Source organism: Citrus sinensis, chromosome 4, assembly GCF_022201045.2.
Source record: "Citrus sinensis cultivar Valencia sweet orange chromosome 4, DVS_A1.0, whole genome shotgun sequence".
In the NCBI taxonomy this organism is placed as follows: Eukaryota; Viridiplantae; Streptophyta; class Magnoliopsida; order Sapindales; family Rutaceae; genus Citrus; species Citrus sinensis.
In genome coordinates, this window is record NC_068559.1 from 18,444,304 (window position 1) to 18,469,093 (window position 24,790).

The 24,790-nt window shown below is 36.5% G+C and overlaps 5 protein-coding genes across 18 annotated transcripts; 2 read left to right on the top strand and 3 right to left on the bottom strand.

The window, feature by feature from the left end:
* LOC102626817 (transcription factor PIF4-like) lies at positions 1–5,229 on the bottom strand. 4 transcript variants are annotated; one of them, XR_001508752.3, is made up of 10 exons: positions 4,660–5,018; positions 4,263–4,354; positions 3,276–4,161; positions 3,072–3,170; positions 2,926–2,991; positions 2,043–2,108; positions 1,660–1,968; positions 1,395–1,521; positions 815–888; positions 1–395 (listed from the first exon to the last, which is right to left on the bottom strand). XR_001508752.3 is itself a non-coding variant. In XM_006484943.4 (9 exons), the coding sequence occupies exons 2-9, from the start codon at positions 4,331–4,333 to the stop codon at positions 884–886; spliced, it is 1,629 nt and encodes a 542-aa protein (XP_006485006.1). In that variant the 5' UTR covers positions 4,334–4,354; positions 5,063–5,229; the 3' UTR covers positions 436–883. The 4 variants fall into 4 exon arrangements, 3 of the variants coding, with proteins under 3 accessions (XP_006485006.1, XP_015387762.2, XP_006485007.1); XM_006484943.4 differs by lacking the exons at positions 1–395; positions 4,660–5,018 and adding an exon at positions 5,063–5,229 and having other exon boundaries at positions 436–888; XM_015532276.3 differs by lacking the exon at positions 1–395 and having other exon boundaries at positions 436–888; positions 1,660–1,959; positions 4,660–5,017.
* LOC102626033 (reticulon-like protein B8) lies at positions 4,257–13,660 on the top strand. Of its 3 annotated transcripts, none has more exons than XM_052439724.1 (6): positions 4,257–4,268; positions 11,703–11,917; positions 12,000–12,180; positions 12,284–12,425; positions 12,761–12,830; positions 13,319–13,660. In XM_052439724.1, the coding sequence occupies exons 2-6, from the start codon at positions 11,734–11,736 to the stop codon at positions 13,486–13,488; spliced, it is 747 nt and encodes a 248-aa protein (XP_052295684.1). In that variant the 5' UTR covers positions 4,257–4,268; positions 11,703–11,733; the 3' UTR covers positions 13,489–13,660. The 3 variants fall into 3 exon arrangements, with proteins under 3 accessions (XP_052295684.1, XP_006485002.1, XP_006485003.1); XM_006484939.4 differs by lacking the exon at positions 4,257–4,268 and adding an exon at positions 10,519–10,676; XM_006484940.3 differs by lacking the exon at positions 4,257–4,268 and adding an exon at positions 10,702–10,865.
* On the bottom strand, positions 6,150–9,410 carry LOC102626516 (hypothetical protein). 6 transcript variants are annotated; one of them, XM_052439720.1, is made up of 10 exons: positions 9,073–9,409; positions 8,667–8,758; positions 8,537–8,577; positions 8,247–8,411; positions 8,131–8,153; positions 7,934–8,005; positions 7,563–7,730; positions 7,103–7,273; positions 6,964–7,026; positions 6,150–6,601 (listed from the first exon to the last, which is right to left on the bottom strand). In XM_052439720.1, the coding sequence occupies exons 1-10, from the start codon at positions 9,281–9,283 to the stop codon at positions 6,420–6,422; spliced, it is 1,188 nt and encodes a 395-aa protein (XP_052295680.1). In that variant the 5' UTR covers positions 9,284–9,409; the 3' UTR covers positions 6,150–6,419. The 6 variants fall into 6 exon arrangements, with proteins under 6 accessions (XP_052295680.1, XP_052295681.1, XP_006485004.1 ...); XM_052439721.1 differs by having other exon boundaries at positions 6,150–6,605; positions 9,073–9,407; XM_006484941.3 differs by having other exon boundaries at positions 6,150–6,605; positions 7,103–7,185; positions 9,073–9,405.
* A 571-nt stretch (positions 13,661–14,231) lies between the features above and the next one.
* On the top strand, positions 14,232–15,945 carry LOC102625749 (oxygen-evolving enhancer protein 2, chloroplastic). Its single transcript, XM_006484938.2, has 4 exons — positions 14,232–14,565; positions 14,945–15,177; positions 15,316–15,366; positions 15,528–15,945. The coding sequence occupies exons 1-4, from the start codon at positions 14,322–14,324 to the stop codon at positions 15,774–15,776; spliced, it is 777 nt and encodes a 258-aa protein (XP_006485001.1). The 5' UTR covers positions 14,232–14,321; the 3' UTR covers positions 15,777–15,945.
* Positions 15,946–16,714: 769 nt separating this feature from the next.
* LOC102624907 (WD repeat-containing protein 26 homolog) lies at positions 16,715–24,395 on the bottom strand. 4 transcript variants are annotated; one of them, XM_025101107.2, is made up of 7 exons: positions 23,944–24,225; positions 23,743–23,822; positions 22,775–22,828; positions 20,809–21,704; positions 20,148–20,249; positions 18,035–18,664; positions 16,715–17,078 (listed from the first exon to the last, which is right to left on the bottom strand). In XM_025101107.2, the coding sequence occupies exons 4-7, from the start codon at positions 21,604–21,606 to the stop codon at positions 16,863–16,865; spliced, it is 1,746 nt and encodes a 581-aa protein (XP_024956875.1). In that variant the 5' UTR covers positions 21,607–21,704; positions 22,775–22,828; positions 23,743–23,822; positions 23,944–24,225; the 3' UTR covers positions 16,715–16,862. The 4 variants fall into 4 exon arrangements, with proteins under 4 accessions (XP_024956875.1, XP_006484997.1, XP_006484999.1 ...); XM_006484934.4 differs by lacking the exons at positions 23,743–23,822; positions 23,944–24,225 and adding an exon at positions 24,235–24,395; XM_006484936.4 differs by lacking the exon at positions 23,743–23,822.
* Positions 24,396–24,790: the final 395 nt, after the last annotated feature.

Genomic DNA, 24,790 nt, shown 5'->3' on the forward strand with positions numbered 1-24,790 from the left:
TGGACCGCGAATACAATAACATATAGGCATCTTTAAGTGTGTCAATAACATCATGAAGATTTAAAATTACTTTAGTTAAAATGGATTATATGAACTTTCTTTCAAGCTTATGCTTCCACTATGTGCATTTCTTTGTAGATTGAATCTCTAAAGAAGAATATCCCATATTCTCGTTGCTCAATTATAGGGCATCCTTGGGTCCTCCTCATCTCACAAACAAGTGGAAGTATAGCATCTAAACCAACCAAGTTTGTGTGCATGTGCGTGTGCGTGCCTGTTTATGCGCACAAATGTAGTTTACCACCATTCATAACAAGAGAATCTGATTTTTCCTGTCTTGCTGGTGGCCGGCGGCGGGGCATGGCGGCCCCTCCTGTCCCTGCCTCCCTCTTTCTCTGTTGGTAACCATTGAAAAAGAAAAAGAAATCAAGAAAATAAAAACAAAAGATTCCTTATATAAGCACATACCAACAGGCAAGAAATGTAGGTATTTATACATATTAGGAAATAGAAACAATTGCCATATTTTTGCTACAGTTGGGAAAAATTTCAGACATTTATGTCCCGCCTCCATCCTTGCATTGGTAGCAGTTGACCAAAACTGATCAGTTTCAATCATAGGTTTACAGAGTTCGTTACCCATCGATATATTTTGATCTTTTCTGACAGTTGTTTCACTGATATATAGAGTGGAGCTACAACTCTATTTATCCATTCGCGAGAACTTATAACCAGGCAATTGATAGGGCATTGATATCATATGCTATGCAAGAAAGAAATGGACCAAATATTCTCCAAGAGGAACAACTTTCACCTTCTTGAGATCGACCCATTATAAATATAGGGGACCATAAGCATTTGATAAGTCGTCTTCTCTCACCTACTAACCTGTTTATATACAGAAAATTTTGATCAACTTAATAAATATGATGACACTTGTGCATTAGAAGAATGAATATGCGAAAAGATTAATATATATCAAGATATTCATGTATTCACTAAAAAATTTTGGTAATGAATGATCGGCTTGTAAAGAAAATTAGAAATGATTATGAAAACTGACTTTATGGCTTATCATTTCACATTCAAGAGGACAAAAGTATAGCTACGGGATCTGTGATTTGTGTGGCCAAGTTTCTATAAGGCTTGTCATTAGTAACATTTTGAGGAGAGGCAATGAAAAATAAAGCAGACAGCTATCAATATCACAAGGCAGTCAGACAAAATTCACCAAATATGGTTCCTATATTCGTTGAACTAAGATTTTCATTTGAGTTTAAAATAGGAGGTTGCCCTTCCATGAAATAACAGCATTATTGTCTCTAAAGAATAATGTAGCCTTCCTAGTTCAAACACTATGGAATAAAACTGAAGAAAAGATTGAAATGAGTTACCCATCTTGCCACTTAGAGGGGAATTATCTGTCGCAGCTCCTCCAGAGAAAGGTACACAACTACTGCTGGGCAGGGACACTATTTGATTTTGCATGGTTGGAGAACCAAATCGAAACATATTCATAGGCTGCAAGACACAACCAACCGGGTAACTTTAAGAAGTGTTTTAGTGAAAAAAAGAGCAACTAACATGCCCAAGAAACAGTAGACTTCATATGATGCTTCATTTACAGATTTATAATATATCATGGATGATGAGTAAAACCTGAGAGTTAGCTTGCATAGGATGAAAACCCATATAACGTGCATATTGGTCGGTGAAATTTGAATTTTGCATCTGATTTTGGTAATTAACTGGATTCAACACCGATGCTTGGCACATTACAGCCCGGTTTTGAGCTTGGGCCATAGACATAGATTGATCAACAAGTGGGACCCTTGAAAAATGCATAGGATTTGTGACAGAAGGCAACGGTGGTGGACCCATTCCCATACCCATCCGAGACATGTAGTGCTGCATTCCTGGAAACATCAATGGGGCCATCCCACTTCCCATCCACATTACCTGAGACATCTACAAATTGTTGTCAATGGCACGAGTCAGTAACAGCAAGATGAAATTTAGTTTTACAATTTCCGGTATCACACCTGAAGTTGTAACTGAAGTGACTTCAAGTATTCAATTGCCTCATCTAGCATTGATGCCTTATCTGTCTGCAAGATTGACATTAATTTGATTGAGAGTCATTGAATAAGAATCTAGTCAATTAAACCATGCTATTGTTTATTCTTTATATAAGAGAAACTCAAACAGAGCTCAATAGGGACCCATGTGAATTGAAACTTTGCTCTATCAAAGGCCACAGCATATCCTACTCTTTGTTTAATTTTTTTTTTTTAATTTTTTCCCCTCCATTTGTTTCTTTCTCTTGTGCTAATCAACTATAATCAATTTCCATGCAATCATTAGACTTAAGAGCCAAAATTCTATCAAATTGTATTTCTCTCACTTGTCCTCAGTTGCGCGCTACTCCTCTTCCTACAATCCTACCTTTTTATTTATTTTAGAAACAAGTTCAAATAGATTGTATTTAGAGAAAAGAGATTTAGTAAAAGGTGAATTAGTTACCCACTAGCCCCAAAACCACCGCAAAAAGTCACAATTAAGAGAGCATCTCTTCCTACTATCGTACTTGAACATTCCATTTATGACTTAAACTGTTATCTTTCAGTAAGCCCAATGAAATTCTAATCTTTACCCACTAAAGCAAGGTAATGTCATGGCACCCAGAATTCTTTTTTCATTGAACAAACAGAAACCTTGATGTACTATTACTTCTTAACATGAATGTTTCCTGAAAGCATCAAATGCTTAAGTTGATTTTCATTTGGATTCATCAAGCAATCATGCAATTCTTCCGGAAAAAAAACATAGGTAAGAACTTGAAAACAATGCAAAGCAAGATATCAGAATGACATATGCAAGGAAATATAAAGACAACTTCAACAAGAAAATGTAGTGAGAAAAGACCTTGTTGCAGTGGGGTATGAGCTCTTGCAGCGCCCTCATCTTCTCATTAATCCTATCTCTCCGTCTCTGCATAAATTCAAGAATAGAATTTCAATATTCAGTTACAATTCTTACACTTTTTCAGATGGTAGGTGCCATTAGCTTACCCTTTCCGAGAGATTGTGCACTTCAGCAGCACGGCTCCTCCGGCAAGACCCAGATCGTTGAGCTGTCTTGTTCCCCGCACCAGATTCGAATCCGGCAGCCTATAACACGAAAAATTTCACACGTGAATCCGATTAGAAAAGATTAAATAATGCTATACAGAAGAAGATATGAGGAGTAAAAAGAAAGAATAAATAAATAATTACCTCACTTTGGCATTCGGAATCCACTGCATCTCTGCTCTTCCTTTTGAGGCTGTTATCCCCAGTAGATTGCTTGCTCGTTCTATTAAAACTACTGCCAGATCCACCGGAAGATGAAGTAACAGTCGGCTCAATTGTCTCAGTTTTACCCCTCTCGCTCGGAGAAATTACTTTTCGAACATCATCATTTAACTTTCCAGGAGATAAGCCGGTAGTTCCCACACCACTGCTGGATGCTCGGCTCATATCAAGATCGTACGCAACTTGATTGCTACCGCAGTGGCTTGACCCCACTGTCATCATCGAACACTCCCTGACCTCTCCCTGTGTCAAATTTCCGGACCTTTTTCGATCAAATTGTCCGCTACAAGGTCCTAACTCACCCTTTGGGGGTGCTGTGGATTGAGAAAAGTTAACAACCTTTCCCAAATCACCCAAGTTTTTGTTTTGCTGAGCAGCATCGTGGACCTCGAATCTTGGAGGAGGCATCGCATTTCTTTGTAGTTCAGGAACAACCGAATGGTTAACGTTTGGATGTTGCGAACTTGTGACCGCACCCGGAGGATCAAACTTGACCATCTTTTCTTCTCTGAGCTGTCTCGTATGCTTATCGACCTCCATTGGGCCAGACGGTGGCAGCTCGGAGAATAATTGGGAATAGAAATCCTTTTCGAAGGAATCTTCAATCGGGCAGTGGATCCACGAGACTGTTTCATCGTCTTGGATCAAATTACTTGAGTTCCCGCATGAACCACTGCCCCTTAATGTCTGTTTCTGAACTTGTCGAGGCTCATTATGATTGAGACTCGGTTTCCTCTGCGTTTGAGCCTGACTGCTCAAAACCACATGCCCATTTTGCCATAGGAGCTCTACTAACTCATTATCTTGCCTGTAAATAATAGTAAAAAAAAATATGAAAAAAAAATTAAAGAAACAACAAAAGCACTCATGCTTCTTCTAAATTGGTGAAGCTTTATAGAAGGAACAGACCCCATTGGTTTCATCTGGTTGCTGATAGGGATATCACCTTCAAAATTCCAATCAGGGATGCATGGATTCATGGCTGAGGAGACAAATATTTGCTGCATACAGCAAGACAGAACAGATCAATATATTAATTGAATTTAAAAATCATAATTTAATTCTCTGTGTTTAGACTTAACAGAGTCCGAGAATGTTTACAGCCACTAATTTCACATAAATTATTTAATTATTTCATGTGTTAGTTGACTAACTGAAAAAAGAGAACAAAAGCATATGATAGTCAATTAATAAAATAAAATAAATGCCTATACCATAAGTGGAAACAACTTAATTATCAATTTAGAAAAGCTCTCCTTAAATTATGCCTTAAGTAGTAAAAGACTAGATTTTGTTCATAACTTACAATCATTAAACCTTCATTATTTATTTGGGAAAGAAATTTTTTTGAAGTAAATGAAAAGCAACAATCTTCAAAACTCTTCTCCCAAAAGAAGGAAGGAAAAATGATTAACAATTCCAGCAGAATTTTTCAAAATTAAACAAAAAAAAAGCAGCCATATGAACCTCGTGACACCATTGCTAGTAGTGACCAACTAAATTTCAAGAATATATATGTATATATAGGGCAGCTGAAGACATCAAATCAGAATTTTTATCAAGGAAAGAAAATAAAGAGAGTAAAAAAAAAAAAGAGAGAAAAGTTTATTCTTTTTTAAAAAAATAAACCAGACAGATAGATTACAAAAACAGAACTTTTTAAAACAAACCCAGAAATACAAAATGTATTTGAATGAAGCAGAGCTGACCAAAAGTTAAAAAATTTAAGACTTGTTCTTCTGCTTCAAGTGGAAACTGCAACACTTTCAGTTTTCTGCTTTTCTCAAATTCTCTTATATAAAAAGGTGAAACCTTCGCCACTGCAGGGAACCTAAAAATGAGAAATTTTCTCAAAAGGACAAGGAGAGGGACCAGTAGTAGTTTGTGTGTGTACTTGCACTTGTGCTGTGAGAGTAAATGATGACAACTAAAATCCGTACACGTGGCGTTTGATTACTTAAGGGGTGAGTGCTCACGTAGGGGCCGGTTTTGGATAGGAAAATCTACAACTACAAGCCTAATGAACGTGTGATCTGAAAGTAAGCAGAGGTGCTGCCATGTGTGCAGTAACAGCCTGTCTAATTTTTGAAGCAATGATTTGGGACGACATTGTCAGAGAAGATTGTTCTTGACAACTAATAGATAGATAAAATGCCAATTGCGAGCTATTATTACTTGTTTCATGGTGGATGATGCAATTCCCACTTTTGCTGCAAAATGGGTTATTTCATTCCAGATTAAAAAGAAAGAAATTAGGTAAAAAAAAAAAAAAATTTTTTTTTTTGCTTTTTTATAAATATAAAATCAAATTCAAAGAGATATTATATTTAAATTGGGATCCTTTATGATCATGATCTTTTCCTAGTATTTTTGTTTTTAGTCTCCTACAGTTTTTTATATCTGGTGAAAAATTAGCTTAACTATAAATAAAATGAAAAATGCTGACTTGAATTAAGGAATGATCCATATTCTTTATATTTTTCAATAATACTACTCTCATTATTAATTGTCACATCTCGAGTGCAATTTGACTTTATTATCTCTAGTTAATATATTAATTTTGTTACATTATCAATGAAAGTTCTGTAAGATGTCATGTCATATTACCTCAGCAGAAATATTTATGTGAATCAGATGTACCACCTCGACATAATGCGCCCGACCAATGAGAACTGAGAACTTATCTAAAGCATGATGAATTCCATAACATTTTTTTTTCTTTTTTTGGCTTTAAAACCAGTGGTCGTGTATTTTCCCAAAGTGGGTGGGTCTCACAGCAAAATCCACAGTAGCAAATTGCAGAATGATAGATATTTATTGGTCAAGCACAACCCACGCAAGTTTTTGTGTTAATTGAGATACAAACTAAACTAAGTATAATTTGAACAACTCTTTAAAGAAGAAAAAAGTGGAGGACTTTTACATTTATAGCTGCTGAGGTTCGTTTTCAAGTGATAATTTACCATCAACGAAGTGTAAAGCTGTCTACAACTGTGATTGAATTTCAGAACTCGTGCATAATTCAACTGCTTCTTGTATAAATTTGTTTGTGTCAAATGACAAAATCTACAAATTCTCCAGAGGGAAACTGACGACAGGTTTTATCTCTGAAGCCATTGAGCGCAGCTCGTTCACCTCTTCATCGGTGAGTCTCCATCCCAATGCACCCGCGAATTCTGCAGCCTGTTCTGCATTTTTGGCTCCTGGGATTGGCACAACATTGTCCTGGGCTAATAGCCAGTTGAGGCCTACCTGTCCACAGAAAACTGGTTGTTCGAGAATCTTGTAACAAAGAAAGAGCAAAATTGAAACCCGCAACTGAAATTTGCATGGATAGGCTATAAGCCAGTATACAAACTGATACAGCAGTCATACCATTGGCAGAACTCCACATTATTTATATTCACGTAGTTCTAAGATTTTCACTTGAAAATGCATATTGACTACTGACTAACAGATGGTTAAGCATTTCTCAAGCTGCTGAAATAGGATTTGCTTTGCCAAGCTGTTGCTCATACAAGGACTGTTCTGATATCAAAAGCAACTACATCCAATTAAATACATAGATTTCAGAAGAATAGGGAGAAAAAAGAAAGAAAAAGAAAAAAACCTGTGTGGAAGTTTTGCTGTAGTTCTCTCCTAGTTCCTTGATTCTGTTCAACAGTGGTTGGAGCTGCAAGATATAAACCTAATTCAGGAATCGAGACAGATTTTCATGATAGGTTCTCATAACATTGCATATGTCTTACATTTCTTAGATACTCGGCAGTGTAGATCCGGCCTCGAGGCCCAGTTGGTGGATTCTGTGGTGTATACTTTCCAGTGAGAGCACCTGCATAGATTTAAAAGTCGTACACTTTGATTCTCATCAGACAATTTTAAACAGTGGAACCACCAATTCCGCTTACGAGGTTTTGAGCCTGGCTGCAAAAATAGGACTGTCTGAGGATAGAAAGGGGTTAATACATAAGTAAAATTTTTATTTTATTTTCTGATATGTGATAAAATTGTTTTTGTTTGTGTCTGTGCTGTGTGCGCTAGGTGTTTGTGTCTAGAATCTTATGTAGTCTGACCACAATATAATGAAGTACGGATATGTATCATCTTTGTGCTAACTAGAGTTCTTACCGCTGTAATACACCAAGTATTTTGGGATATATAAAAATAAGAGTTATGTAGACACAGTTAGGAAAAACAAAAGAAGTTCACCTTGAGCAATAGGACAATATGCAATTAAAGTGATCCCAAGTTCATCACAGGCAGCCTTCACACCATTCTCTTCTGGTTTTCTGTATATGAGGCTATAGTTCACTTGGTTTGAAGCTAATGGAATTCCTCTCTTTTTAAGCTTTTCGTAAGCATTGCGAAGTCGTTTCTCTGAATCAAAGTACCATATCAAATTATAAATTTATCATATTTCTTAGCGTTAAGGGAGGAAAAGAAATTCTAGTTGCATGAAGCAAAATATTAGAGACTATTATAACCCATAGCACAGCGAAGAAAACAAGAATAAATCGGTGGCATATGTTCATTCAGCTAAGATTGAATCAGTTACAGCAGAAGAAAATTAGTAAAAGTACCACTGTAATTTGAAACACCAACAGCCTTCACAAGGCCCTGCTCGACAGCATCTCCAAGACCATCAATAAACCCTGAAAAATGATTTTCAATAGTAATTCTTTTGAATATGAACATAATTGGGTTCTACAAACAGACAATTCTACTAGCTTTACAAATTCAGTTGTTCAATGAAACAATTGCATTAAGAATAAGTAACCTTCATTTCCCCAAATTCCAGCCCTGAAAATCCATGGCAAGCAATTGATTAGCAACTGTTTGTCAAGGAAATTCAGAAAAAAAAAAAAACAAAAAACAGATTCATGAGACGCAGACCAGTGCAGCTGATAAAGTTCAACAGAAGAAAGGCCAAGCCGGAAAAGGGAATCCTTAAGAGCAGCGAGGACACTCTGACGGCCCAGCCTCCATGGCAAAGCTGCAAACTTGGTTGCAACAGTAACCTCCACTTCCGGATCCCTTTGTTTCCTTTCCTTTATAAATCTTCAGAAAAATGGCGAATTCAATTATAATATAACCAGATGAGGGGGACAACCTTTGCCTGTTAGGCTAATTTCAACAAAATGTGAATGAGAAATCTAAGCCAAATTCGAACTCCTAGAATGTACCTTCCCAGTAGTGTTTCGGAATTTATAGCACCGAATGAGGCCTGCAGGAATAGATAACAAAAACATTGCTAATATTTCCAGACACTAAATGGGAAGGAAGAAAGACCAATGAATTTTTTTTTTTTCTCACCCTAGAACCATATACTTCAGCAGTATCGAAAAAAGTAATTCCATTATCCAGACTGGTATCAAAAGCAGCTTTAGCAGCCTTCATCTTCCTGTCTGCCATCATCAAACACACACAGCGCATATGATTTGGACATTAAGGCGATTTTACTTATCAAAATTATTATTCAAATTTCATATTTATCTAATGATTTGAACTTTTATTTTGCGATACCAATTTGAGCTAAGAAACCATATCACCTAGCACACTTTTTGTTCATAGCTAAAAGTTCAAAACTACTTTCAAATTTACAACAGAACACCAGAGAGGTTAACCAGAAAAGAAAAAATTAAAATGAAAAAAAAAAATCAAAGGGTGTATATGCAGAAGAGACACAAGAATGAATGGAACCATATAGGTTAGAACATACCATCCCATTGGAAGTTATTCCAGTAGCTAGTGTCACCCCATGACCAAGCCCCAACGCCAAGCTTTGTCACCTTCAAATCAGACCCCCCTAATTTCACTTTGTCTTCGGCTGTTTTCACTGTAGCAAAACCCTCAGAAGCAACGGCTCTTATGTTGCCAACTCTGCTCCCACTGAACACAGAAAAGCATGCACCGCTCACATGCATGGCCATTTTAGACTGTAACCCACTAGAGGGTTCCTATATCTTAAGAAAATTTCCAAGATAAAATCTATGTGACTCTGAGTATTAATGTACCCCGGAGCGGGAGAAAAAGTACAACTTTACATATTATGGTGTGTTGAGAGTTTTAATGGCCTTTATAGAAACAGAGACTTGGATGATAGTTAGAATGGACACGTCAGATCACGTTCTTTCCGTGGCTGTCATCTGGTGATGTGGAATCTTCATGATACGGCATCGTTTCAGTTTTTGACTTGCATACGCCACCATATGATCTGTTCCAGCTTCAAGTGGTTGGTGTGAAGTGAAGACGAACAATGTCTCACTATTTTTTAACAACTCAGCCATTTTGATATTGGTGTCCCTTTCTTAGAAACATTAGCTGTGTAATAAGAACAATATTTACTCTTTGTTTTTTGCATTTAGTTGATGGAAGAAAATGGAGCGGGAGCTGAGTTCAAGAAACTCACTTCAAGAATGATGGGATAATCAATAGTGTGAAAAAAGAAAAAAGGTCAAAAAAATAATAATAAACGGCCAAGCATGCTCAATCTCTCAGCCTAGCAAACCAGCCCATCTGAAAAATTATTTGAGTTTGAGTGGGGGTTTAATTAGAAATTATCTTATTATATAATTTTAATAAAGATTAAAATTATAAAATAATTAAAGAGGGTGTTAAGAGGTATTTAGAGGGGTGTAAATAATCCCACTCAAAACAAGATAGGAAAAAAGTAGTATTGGCCCAAAACATGGAGAAGGGGAAAAGGTGGAACATGAAAATAATTACCACATTATTGATGTGATAATTAATAAGATATATTTATATTTTCAAAGGTAAAATAGTGGTGGAGGCCCATTTTTTAAAACCCTCTTATCTTTTTAAGAATTTAAAGTCGAGTGATTACTTAAATAAAATTTGCACTCAAGCACTAAGCCTGCGAAGCAACTTAGCAAAGATACATACTTATCTCATATAACTAACGCGATTTATTATCACCTATCACGACAGTGATATGCCCGAAATAAAAATCAAATCAAAGACCCAATCAATCATAAGACTTTAATTGATATCACCCATCAGATTCTCGTTTTGAAACGTATGTATGATTTCTAACAAGTAAACAACGGACGACCGGCAACCGCAGCAATTTAAAAAATTTCATTAAATTATTATTTTATTTTCCAAAAAGACACGTAAAAGGCATCTTTTTCAGAAAAGGTTAACAATAAATAACCAATGAATGGAATTTTATCTTTAATTTTTTTTTATGATGACACCCACGTGGGATGACAGTTTTGGTGGGGACTTACATTTTTCGGTACTTGGCAACTTTGCAAAAATCTTCACGGACACAACTCCAATCATCTACTCAACAGACCCCATGTAAGTTGTTTCTAATTCTTGCTTCATGGTTTTTACTTCTTTTACTTGATTCAACTGCTTTGTCTATTTTATTTTATTTAAAAAAAAAAAATTGTATGCCTGTTTCTGGGTTCAAGTCACTTTGGCTGCAGTTTGATCATTGATTCTGGTTATGGCAATTTGCTTTTTAGGTTTATGTGGAAACAAGAGGTGTTGAATCCATGACTGTAACTTCTTGACTGTTTTGTTGAGATGGGTTGTTTTCTCTAGTACTGTTTTGGTCATTGATTGGGGTTCCATCAAATGGTTATCTCAGTTTATATATTTCCCAACTTTGCTATTTAGAACTTGCTACACTTGAGTTTCACAATAATCATAGCTGCCAGATCAACCTGTATGATGATGGTTTCACAATGATTTTAGTCCACAACATATTTTTTGTTGTTGATAGAAGTTTTAGATTTCCTGGTTAGTTAAATCCTATTAACCATTATATATTGTATTTGAAACTTGTATTAATATATCATAACATCTATGTGACGAGTCAGTGCATAATCTGTGTGGATGTGCTCGCTCTGGATTATTGAAATCCTCTTCTTTTTTCTGTCAACAGTAGTGGGAGAAAGAATCATCTAAAAGGGTTTATTCTTGTCCGAGGACTATTTCGTTTATTATTTTCTTTTTGTCTTGTTTATTTATTGCCTGTGATGAAATGTTGAACGGGTCTACACACACACACACACACACACACACTAAGTGAGTCGCTCAGATGTCCTCCAGTGTCCGAATGTTTGGAAAAATTGTATCATAGGTGGGCTGGAATGATTTTCAGGTTCAGGCTGTAATTCTGTTCTTTTATGCCAAAGAAATCAAGTTCCCTGTTCCTAGTCTATGCCTTAAGATAAATATACATACAAGTGCAACATTTTGTAGTATTTTATGAAAATTTAGGTTCTTGAGTAGGATTCTTACAATTGCCTGTTGAAGTAGTTTTGAATGTTGCCAAACCAATTAAATTAACATGCTCTTTTGGTTGTCTTGTTGTAGTTTTTTCCTTTTTTCTTGAAAGATTGGAAGAATGCCAGAGAAAATAACAGCAGAGAACATTTTGGACAACCTTGTGGAAACCATTTCAGATAAGGTTCAAAAGCAGAAAGCTGTATCATTTTTTGAGGAAGAGACATCAAGCTCAGTCACTGCTCGTTTCAATCGGCTGTTCGGACGCCAGAAACCTGTCCACCATCTTTTGGGCGGTGGAAAATGTAGGACCGTTCTCTTTCTTTTCCACAATCACTATTAGTAGCATTCTTTCTGCTACTAATATTTCCTCTTCTCAATGTGCAGCTGCTGATGTTTTGTTATGGAGGAACAAGAAGATATCAGCCAGTGTATTAATGGGTGCAACAGCAATTTGGGTGCTCTTTGAATGGCTTAACTACCATTTTCTGACCATTGTATGCTTTGCTTTGGTCCTTGGCATGCTTGCTCAATTTTTTTGGGTAAACATTTCGGGCTTATTTAACAGGTATAAACATTTATCGTTTTGGCTGTTTGTCCAGCTTTGCTAATGTTATTTTATGTCGTGGTGAGCTAGAATTTCTTAATTTCATTTTTTTTAATTGTGACAGATCACCATCAAAAGTTCCCCGCTTTGTTCTGCCTCCAGAGGTATTTGCTAACATTGGCACGACAGTTTGTGCTAATGTTAACGAAGCTCTGGGGCTACTTCAGGACATTTCATGTGGAGGAAAACTGAAACAACTTCTTGTGGTATGTTGAACTTGGGAGTTGTGAATTGTTGATAATTATTTCCCTTTACTCCATGTACTTGCATATTTCTTATCCTTCCGCATGCTGCAAACGCCCTCGAACTTTGCCAATGTGTATGTTCTTGAAATATTATTATAACATCTTGATTACTGTAATAAAAATGAATATTTGTCATGCTTCAAGCTTTTTGTTTATCCAAAAGAGATATTATGTAATAATAATTGGAAGGAACCAAATCTGTTATAGTCTCTGTGAAAATAAAGGCTAATACAAAAGAATCATTATATTGTCATTTTCTTGGAAACATGGAATTGATTATCAATATTAACTTCCAGGCTGTAGCAAGCTTGTGGGCTGCTGCTGTGATAGGGAGCTGTTGTAACTTTTTGACCGTTCTATATATTGGTAAGTGTCGTTCTTATATTTGCTAGCGGTGATACTGCTACAGAATAATTCTCTAGTCTGGTTCTTCATGCCCCCAATGATAGCCAAATAAGATAGTTTACCAACTGCTACTAATGATTTATTCTGCGATGAACTAGATTAGTTCCAGATTGCTTGTACTGCACCATAGCCTACTTTTTCTTGCATTTATAAGTAGTATTCACTTGTGTCACAATAATTACTGAACTCTGGTTATTATTATTGTGGGATAGAGTGCTAAAAAGCAAATGAGAGTTGAGAAGTACATTGATGAGAGTTGAGAAGTACATTGATAAGAGTTGATAACGGGTATACCTAGAGCTTTGCTTAACACTTGTCATAATTAGAAATCAGAAGTCATATTTTCTCCTAAGCATGCTAGAAATCAGGATGGAATATTTTTCTAAATCTTCTTCGCAAGACGGTGACCTATACTAAATCTAAAGTTTTTGGTGTTAATGATGATGAAGGTTTTGTTGCTGCCCATACATTGCCAGTCCTGTATGAGAAGCATGAAGATGAAGTTGACAGCTTTCTGAACAATGTCTTCCAGCAGCTCCAGAATCAGTACAAGAAGCTTGATTCAGGTTTCCTCAGCAAAATCCCCAAGGGCAAGTTCAAAGGGAAGAAAAGCGAATAGATCGATTGATCAAACATTAGATTTTACATTTCCCCCTTGCCATGACTAGTGATGGAACGTAACGACAACATTGTCATATTATTAATGTTAATTATGGTGGAATTATGTATTATTATAGAATATTGACCTGGTGAATTTATAAGAGTCCAAATAACTACTAATCCCTTTTTCACTCCGGAATCTTTTTTTTTTTACCTTCGCTAAAATGTAGGAACGAGTAAAGTATAAATTGATTTTTTAACTTTTACCTTTCTTAATAATCAAATTCAGATGGTTAACTTAAAAAAAGACTTGGAATAAATCTAGACTAATGTAGACTCTTCGTTTTATTACATGAAATTAAGTAGTTCAAATTCCTTTATATTTTATAAAGTTTGAAGCTCAATATTTGAATCAAATAAGGATAACGAAAAAGGCAAGTAGGGGCGTTAGATTACTTGTATTAAAAGTATAATAAACGTATATAATTAATCCAGAAATTTGCAGTGGCATGGGAAAGAAGACAATCATTCACAACACACACGTGTGGAATGTCGTCGAACACGGAAGCACGTGCCAGGCCGAACTCAGAAGTCAGAACTGCGGAGTCTAACAGCTGACGTGGCAACTGATGAACGAGATGACAGGTGGCACCAATCAGAACCCCTAAAACCTTATCCCACATCAAAATCTAATCGTCTCTCATCATCCAATATCCAAAAGCCATCCAATTGCCCTTCACATATCACAAAGTCCTCATACGAATGATTTTTTTTCCTTATTACTTTTATAATTGTTAGTGAAGCCTTTAGTGAACGAAAAAAAAAAAAAAAGGAAGAGAGCGAAAAGAAAAAATGGCTTCAACTCAATGCTTCTTGCACCACCATGCACTCTCTACTACACCAGCAAGAACATCATCATCTCAGCGCCACGTGTCAAACATCAAGCCCACCCAGATTGTCTGCCGTGCGCAGAAGCAAGCTGTCCAAGAAGATGACGGCAGCGCCGTCTCCCGCCGTTTGGCTCTGACGGTGCTCATTGGTGCTGCTGCCGTCGGCTCCAAGGTCTCTCCTGCCGACGCTGCCTACGGTGAATCTGGTACTTCTCTTTTTATCTTTATTACTCATTTGCCGCTACCTATCTATCCACTCTTTTGACAGTTCGTGCATGCACTTAGAAAGCTTTCTTTCCCAGTTCTTGAAATTGGAATGATTTTATAATTATGATAACATATATTGAATGTACGAGTAATGTTAGAGCCACATACTCTTTCGTGTGAAAACTGACGCGGCACAATAGTATTGGATGGAATAAAACAAATTACGGAACCTATGTGTGCGGCTGTATCACTAGCCTGTTGAGTGTAACAGTGGTATGAGCCTAATTTAAAGAAAGAAATTGGGGTCATGATAATAATAGTATGATGATGAAAATGCTTTTTTTTTTCGAATTAACTTGAACTGTAATTTTGTTGCAGCCAATGTGTTTGGTAAGCCAAAGACCAACACTGACTTCTTGCCATACAATGGAGATGGATTCAAGCTGTCGATTCCCTCAAAATGGAACCCCAGCAAAGAGAGAGAGTTCCCTGGTCAGGTTCTTAGATACGAAGACAACTTTGATCCCAACAGCAATGTCTCCGTCATAATCACCCCAACTGACAAGAAATCCATCACTGACTACGGTTCCCCCGAGGAATTCCTCAGTAAGGTATACTGTGGAAGTTTCATTGCTGTGACCATTATCATCCATTTGTGGATAAATTTTAGGTTGTATGCATCTTGTTGTATATTATCAATTTTGCTGCTAATTGTACATTGAGAAATATGCTTTACTTGATCTTTGCAGGTGGACTACTTGCTGGGAAAACAAGCCTATTCCGGCAAAACTTCGTCTGAGGTAATTTGTTAATTAAAGATCATGAAAACTAATCTTGGCTGATGTAGTTTTCATCTGGCCCTTAAATGATATCACTTTTCAAAATTCTAGTCTGATGATTGAAATGTAGCGTCTGGTTTTGCTGTATTCTACTGAAATGTCTGCTTGAATTGGTCAAACAGGGTGGTTTCGACCCTGATGCTGTGGCAACAGCTAACATCTTGGAGGCTTCAGTCCGACCACCATACTACTTCTTGTCTGTATTAACAAGAACTGCTGATGGAGATGAAGGTGGCAAGCATCAACTAATTACAGCCACGGTTAAAGGTGGCAAGCTTTACATCTGCAAGGCGCAAGCTGGAGACAAGAGGTGGTTTAAGGGAACAAGAAAGTATGTGGAAAGCACTGCCAGTTCTTTCAGTGTTGCTTGAGACATTAATCAGAATTTTTATGTAAATCCAACTTAATGTATGCTGTTTGTTTTGAATTATCTACTCCCATCTTTCCCCAAAAGCTTCTGAGTTTCTAATTGAAGGAGTTGGTTGGAAAAAGCTTGTGGATATTTGAGTATTTAATGGCATATAAGGACCCTCTTGTATAGCTGTTACAAATGTTTCCCGTCACATTCTGTGTGTTAATTGATAAATTGTCCCCTGCAGTTCCAGCCACAATCTATTTCAACTTCAAACATTTCAGAGTACCTGATTACACAATAAAGTTAAGCTCACAAAACCTACTCGCTTTTTTGATAAGCACCAGCCATTGACAAACTTAAAGCAATTATCTCTCAAGTTACTTTTAAATGGAAAGGCCCCGAACAGTGAGATGATAACGAAGATCGAACATCCTCTGGTCAGCTCACAATGCTATTGCTAAATATCTAGTCAAGCCTCGCTACAACTGACCTCCATTCTCGTCAATAAACGATCATGGAGAATCAAATTTAGGGGGCTTGTCAGATGACATATTTTGGCTTGTGAGAATTGAAGGTGTTGAAGCCAACTTTATCCAAGTAATTCACGTCAGTTATCGTCCGGAGAAAAAAAAAATTCACGAGCAGTTGATTCCTCTAAAAGTTCGTTGATCCCAAGAGTCGGCAATTTATTTGTTACCATAATAAGAACATAGTTACAATTCCTTTACCAGAATAGCAGAAGAGTAGAAAGGATTGTTCCTCATCAAATAAACCCAGAATAGAGAATCTCTGCAACAATTTCTTCTAGCTTTATTTAAATAACAATCCTTGTTCTTCTCCTGATATTCTTGCAACCGTTAAAGACCTCAATTCCCCATGCTTTCTAAGCTGCACCAGTCATGTTTCAAATTTGTCTTTAAAACCCTTTTTATCATAATTAATTAATTATTTGAATTAAATGAGAAAGCGCAGATTTATTATGAGAATGATGCTTCCGTTCACAAACTTGTTTGATATGAATGTCGGCTTGAAATGAAAATGAAGTATTTACAGAAAAGCAATGGTCAAGGAATTAAGCGATGAAGATTCTACTCTTTTGGTTTCAAGTTCCTCCATTGCAATAGTGGACGCCATTGCTGTGACAATCCTTCCGCTTCACATTTAGATCTTTCAAGCCCCATATCCGAATAGTACGGTCATCACTGGCTGATGCCAACATGTGAGGATTTGCTGGATTCCAGCTCACACAGTTAACAGCTCCAGAATGACCTGGTAATGCCCCAATGAGGTCACATGAGGCTCTATGCCATATATAAACCTATAAACAAAGTGAAAGCCCAATTACTGCCCTTGGAAAGATGATTTAGATTCAGGCACTATGAAATGAAGGTAAAGAATCAAAGATCCTATATTGCACTGCATATCTTCTTTCACGAAGTTGGACTTCATACTCAGACAAAGTCATTATTAGCACTGGCCAACAAATACTAAGGCAATCATGCCTAAGACTCTAAGAGAATGCAGAACATCCCAACTGCTGCAGTACGTCAGCAATGTTAAATGTATGTCCTTCAACATTGCAACCAATATAATTACTGCTAAGGCTGAAAAGAGATTCCATAATATGGCCGTAACTGTCATATTCTGGATCCATTCTCTGATATAAAGCATAATGTCTAAATGCACATGGAAAAAGTTCGGTAAACCTCTGATGCAAAATGGAGATTAAGGTATTAATTCTTAACCCCTCGGAAACATGCCCAGAGTCACTACTATTCCAGAGCCATTATGGTAAGAACATAATAGATACAAACACAAATGGCTCAACCATTGACATGATCAAAGAGGGTTATTTGGTTATCTTATCAGAGCAGATGCGAAATGCATTCAAAATTCAAGACAAATAATTTAGGGCTCTGATCACTATTAGAGAAACACCACCCAAGCAAGCACATCACACTTGAGAGAAATGTACAAGATACATGACCTCCCAGGACAAGGCAAAGACCAATAATATTATTTGCCTAGGTGTGACTTTCCAGGAAAGGACCAAAAGCAGTGTGATGATTTGCTTTGCTGGTGTGGTGGCTTCAATGACAGATGATCTCTCATTTATAGAGAACACCTTTTAAAAAGAGGGCAAAAATAGAAGAATATAGGCAAGACACACAAGTATCTAATAATGAAGGAGAAAGTAGGTTCTAGACAAGAATCAAGAACCAACCCAGTCCCAATATAGTCTTAACTTTTAAAATGTAGAACAAAAATACATACCTGTGAATCCTCACTCCCACTGGCAATAAAAGCTTGCTCAAGCCCACCAAAACAAGACCTAATAACAAAACGACTACGTTTATGACCTTTGTACTTGGCAACCAGCTTGACTTCACCCTCTATGTTCCAAAGATGGATTTCTTGGTTCAGAAGATTCACCAGCAAGAATTTGTTGTCTCTAGATAATGAGAATGATGTTATTGTTTGATCCTCTTCAATGTACCTCTCAACTTTTGCTTCTCTGTCCAATAATAGTAGGGCAGATTCTTTACACATAGTTATAATCTGCTTCCCATCACTTGTTACTTCCAAATCAGAAATCTTTAAAGTTCGTTGGCCTTTCCAACACTCTAGCTCTTTTCCACCTAGTTCCCACATGCAGATACTCTTATCATTGGCACCAGAAAATATCCATTTTCTGTCTGGATGCCATCCACAAGACACCAGGCCAAGGCCAGCTTTTTCATAAACATGGAGACAATTGCCAGAAGACACATCCCAGCGCCTAACAGCCTCCTCTACTCCACAAGTGAGGAGCTGTTGGTCATCAGAGCTCCATGAAACACAGGAAACTGGCTTCTGGTGACCAGATAATTTATGCTTTAATGTCACTCCACCATTAAGATCAACCTACAAATGCCAATTACAGATGATAAGATCAATTTGCATATTATAGTCTAGAAAAAAGAGAATAAGAGAGGCATAGCTCAGTACTTCTGACTCAGAAATCATTTACAGCTGGATATAATTATAGGGAAATAGCTTATTATAGTGATTGGCCTCCAATCTTCAGTTGTTTGAAAATTGACCCCTAGCTGGATAATAACTCAGACTCCTACTAGACAAAATGGAGAATAAATTGAACTCCTAGCATGCATAACAGGAATAAATTAGAGTGGCATACCTAACAGGAGAATACAACTACCCTGGTATTTGCAGACTTCAGAAAAGTAGCTTGCACTATGAACATGAGATTCTAAAAGTAAACTAGACCAAGACTTTCCGCCAAACATCATCTTTACCTCATTGAATCGGCTCCACATACACATCCAAACAGCTAGCTTTGCTCTGCGTTTTAGGTTTTACAAATCCTCACAGACACTTCCTCTCGAAAAAATTAAGAATCAAAAAATAAATAAGTTTGATCTTTCATAAGACTTTCTCTAGCCCCTTTCCAATTATCCCCTACAGTCTCTCCTTTTTCTTGTATATTCCTCTATTCTCCTATTCATTAGGCATAAAAATCATCATTTCTTTGACTCTTTCTACTCTTTTCTTTTTCCTTGCTCTTTTCTAGGATTCAAGCATAAGCATTGCAAAATCCCTCATTGCTTACTTTCTTCTCCTCATTACTTGATGACATATCTTCTATTTCTTTGTCATAGCATCGTGTACATATCTTTGTTCCGAAATTTTGTGTATTCTCCTCAATTAAGAAGGACGACAGGAAATATTAAACACTTGATGAAACACTTCCACCCCCTTCCCCCCAAAAGAAAAAATTGTAGATAAATGTGGCATTTTAATTGCAATTCTAACGTGGATATTATTGCAAATTACAGAAGTTTATTTCCCTGAATTGATTAAAAAAGAATGGTATACACAAGCCTTCGTGTTATCAAAAAAGTTATAACCTTTTTGATACTTTTTGAGTTGAAGATAAATTAAATAAAAACAGGAAATGCAATCACAGCTCCACAGATTACAATAACTCCAATGAGAAGTATGTCATGCACAATATCTTTTAACCAAGTTCATCTTCCAAAGTCAAAATGCTAATAAACTCCACAGTGTTAAATTTCATCCTGCAGAGTATAATATTAAGAATCTTTCTAAGCCATATATTAAAAAGAAAAAGAATACACAATAATACAAAAACAACTAACTTCATATGCAATATATAGTGAAAAATTATTCAAATCCAATTTCATAGAATAAACAAAGGAAATAAATATAAGCAAGAATGTTAAAAGAAAAGAAACAGAGACAATTTAATATCAATATTCAAAGTAAACAATCAAAATTCCCATATGATTGGTGTAATATAAGCAAAAGCAGTAAAAGAAATGAAACAGAGACAATTTAATATCAATATTCAAGGAAACAATCATACCTCCCAAATGATTGCTGATCGGTCGTTGGATGATGAAGCTAAATATTTCCCATTGTGTGAAAATTGCAAGAACCAAACTTCATCAGTGTGACCTTGTAATATCTGTTGCAATTAGATGACAAGAAACATTATAGATCCTAGAAATTATGCTAAAATTTTCACTAGTCAATGTTAATGACAGCACTTAGTCTAGTAGAAGGACAAAGAACTGCAGAAGAGCATGAGCAGGTTTGACCCCACATTTCCAGTTCTGATGACAGAAACCTCGCATTCCCAGAAGCTGATTCTAGTATTCGCTGATATTGCTCCATCACTCTAAGTGCAATAATTTATATGTCCAGAAAAGTACAGGTATCCATCCATGTCATGAAATCTTTTAAGCAATAACCCAAGCAACTGCTAGGCCTTAATTGTAAATAATTAGTTTAAACTTAATTAGATACTATATATTTTCCACATTACATGTGAGATATGATAAGTCAGCATACCAAAGAAATCAAACAGAGAAAAATCAATGAGAAGAAGATGATAGATATCCAGATCAGCAAAAACTGAAGCCAACAATTTTTTTTTTCCTTTTCTTTTTTCATCATAGACCAAACAATCAATCCTATGCTCTTATGAAACTATAGCCATTAATCATGGTAAAGCAAGATCTAACCTGCAATGTTCGAGAAGGAATTTGATCTCTTCCACACTGATGATCAGTGTACAATGACATATCCCTGTCCGAGGAATTGTGAAACATGCAAGCCTCTCGTTGCAAGACAAGGGCCTGTTCAACTAAATGTTCCAACCTTCTTTCAGGTATCATAATCATTGGGGGAAGCAGTTTCTGCAATTCCTCCAGCAGCTTTGGCCGGGACTTTGCCCTCACAATATCTTGTTTTGGAGAACAAACTACTACGCACTTTGGAGGAGAAACAATACAAGAGGAAAGTTCACGGACTCTACTATTTTTTATACAAAGAGGAGCAATTTCAGCCCTCAATGTCTTCAATGCATCCATGACTTTCTCTGCATCCAAAAGCTCAAAAAATTTCTGCTCCAATATCAGGAAAGAAGCAGATTTGACAACACTTTCATCTACTAGACCAATCTTAGACAATGTGGCCAAGCTTTCATCCCAATGGCCATCCAGAATTTGTTGCGTAAACAGATTTACCATGGAAGAGTGCAAAGGTATCCCTGACTCTTCCTCTAAATGAGCACCACTTTTTGTATAACCAAGAGAATATAGAGCCTTGGCAATAATTCTGACAAATTCCACTCGTTTAATAACTCCAGCAGGGCCAATGACGTCTTCGTCCCCTTCAGATGGTAGGGGCCGAGCCATCAAATCTCTCAAAGACCCAGCTACGGGCTCTCTAAAAGCGGAACCGTTTGAAAGACCTCTCAGTTCGACAGATGATAATTTCATGCGTTTCGAGGCTGGTTCATCATCCTCTACACCTCCCATGAAATGTGCACCCCTCAGCCCATATATTATCACAATGGAAGCAAGACAAAAGGATATGATACTTAAAGTGCTTCCAGTGAATCACAATGAGTAATTTCCTGCATAACATGGTAGAGTGTCAAAAGTTGGATGTACGATATCAGACAAAAACCCCAACATAGCAATCACATCGTGATCATGCAAGATTCTAATAAAAATCAGATAAATATCCCTGCAATGCATTAACTTTTAACAGTTTGCAGCAACTAATATCGCTATCTTTTCTCAAGAGAGAATTAACATCGTCAGGTGATAAATCCCCATCCCCCCCCTCTTTTTGAGTAGTCTTCAAGGTTTACCAGTCGACAAGAAATATGACTAATAGTGAAATTATCCACAGAAGATTCTTATTAAAACCCAAAAGGTAGATTCAACCATACTGAGGCTGAGATCATTAATCACATTCGTAAACCTACTTGTGCCAATCACCATATATTCATTTATGTGGTTTTAAATAACAGAGATGAGGCTTATCCCAAAAATAATAATAATAACAGAGATGAGGCAGAATCTGAGCATAAACTACTATCTTTCTAGGATTGCCTTTGTTTCACAGAGCTGGCTCATCAGTGGAGTTCTAATATTATATTTACATTTTTCGGCTTCAATATTAAATTATGGTGAATGTAAATTGAAATCCTTCCAACTCCATTCCTTCTACTCACTCACAGCCCATGCTTGCATTACTACTGGGGGGTCAATCAGTTGGAAATTAACAATGATTTTGCAGGATCCAGGTTACTGAAATGCTAGAGGAGCAAAGTCTCTCTACAACTGAGTCCACATAAACAAATATACAAGGAAAAAACAAATGAAGCAATGAGAAAATATGATTCACTAAACATTGGAAGAAATCAATATTTTAATTTGTAATCCATTAGTCCACAGCTTGGAAGGAGAGCTCCATCTCATTAACTCACTAATGTCACCAGAAAACTGGAAAATTATATTCAGATACCATGTAACCCATATACGGAATATTTCTGTAGTAATATGATGCATTTCATTAAGACTTATGAAATCTACTCTTGACATTACATGTCACCAAGTAAAAAGATCAAAGCCCGTCAAGCAGAATCTGAAAATACTTCTGCCTCAAATTCTACGTAGAGTCATAGACTACCCTTACCTTTTTTAAGTCGAAAACAGCTGTTGGATTGTGGTAATTTGATATTTCCTTCACCTGATGATCCATTACACGAAAAATAAAATAAAATAAAATAAAGAATTGAAATCCTGCTTAATACAGATTGAAAATCATTGTTCACAAGCTTATGCATCCAACTTCCATTTCGCAAGACAAATCATCTCATCATATCACTTTAAATAATTATCCATAATCAGAGAACCCTTCTCTGGAGCATTCCTTCTATCAGATAGACGGAACTATAATGCTCATCCATTGATCCAAAATAACATGAAAATGTAAATTCACCAATACCATTTTCCATATTTTCAACCCTAGTTAATTTCAATGACAGCTCTTCTTTCCCTATTTTATTTCCATCAGACGTAGAAGAGAAGTTCCACATATCTCCAATGCCATTATTTTAATTACTTTCTTCAAACCTTCAAAATGTGTTACTTAGAAGTTATGCATTAACTATTATAATCCCACAAAATAGCATATTCAAAGCTAGATTTTAGCAAATTCATTTGATTAGGGATCCATCATCTTAAGTCAATTGCCAATCAGTTTGACATTTGGATTCAACATTCTCTCAGACAGGAAGAAACAGCTATCTCCGGGAACAAGTTACATGCCAATCAGTCTCCTTCAATCATTAATTTAACTCAGCAAACAGCAAAAATTGCACTTGTTAGGGAAAGAATTACAGGGTGGTCTAAAACCAATGTGTAGAAAAGATCAGTAATCTTCACAACTTTGATGACACCGAAGGGTAGTATCAGTTCTTAATTTCTATGCAACTATCACTGCAATTTTGACAAGTGAACTCCATCAACTACCGAACTGGATGCTGATATAGAGATATCAATTTATCTAACCAAAGACCAAATGAGAAGCCAAAATATCATTTCAATCAATTAGAACAGCCATGCCATCCAAATTCAAGACAAGATTTGCAAGTAACCAACCCATAATCTTAAAACAATGCTTCAGGATTTGAAGAAAGGAAACTCAATCCTCATCAGAACCATCAATAATAAAAGAATCCCTGAACAAGCAGTCAAAACCAATAACATGAAATCTGGTCCAGATACTCACAGAACTATAACAACATAATCAGATAAAAATTAAGTGACAATTAAACACAAAAACAGAGAAATCTGGAATACCCAGAAAGGAAATTTGGGTTGGGAAGCCGATTCAGATCAGATAAAACAAACCCAAGACAGAAACCGATTGAGAATCCAAAAATCAGAATTGAGCAAAGGTTAAAACATTGAAGCCAACAGATAGAACTTTATCTTAATCATCGCCACATTAACAGCAGTATAAATGGCAAGCAAGTGATGGATTCAACCCCAATAAATGGGTAAATTTTTGACAGATAAAACAATCAGGTTTGATGGACTAAACGGAAACTTCGTACACATGAGGAAATTGAAGTAAAAGGGTTTGGTTACCTTTGTAGAGGGTGAAAAGAACACACTCAGGACTCTTTGCGTGGAGGAAACCAACTCAAAATGAGGTCATGTAGAGAGAGAGAGAGAGAGAGAGAAATGGGTTTGTAAGTTTATTGGTATGGGGCTCTCAGGCTTCAGCTTGGGCTTGGACAGAAACTCACACCTTTTGCTTGATGATGAAGCTTCTAGGCCTTGGTCTCATTGAGATTGTTTTACTAATTCCTATACATGAATAATTCAATTTTAGAAAATTATTGGGCACTCCTTTTTCCACCCACTTATTCTCGTCTATATTCTTCAATCAATTATATTAATATAAAAGATTATAAAAGTTGGTAAAAAATCTAGTTGAAATAGTTTTCTTGCATTAAAAATTAGAGATTTAGGATTCGAACCTCGCTCACGTGAGTAGAACGTCAAGAATCTAATATATATCGCGAGTAACTTCAAAAATATTATCAATACAACATTTTCAAATGGCAAAGAGTAAATGACTTAAAGTCAAAGGGAGCATACCACCAGGATTTATGGGGGGCACGAATGGGCAATAGTCAAG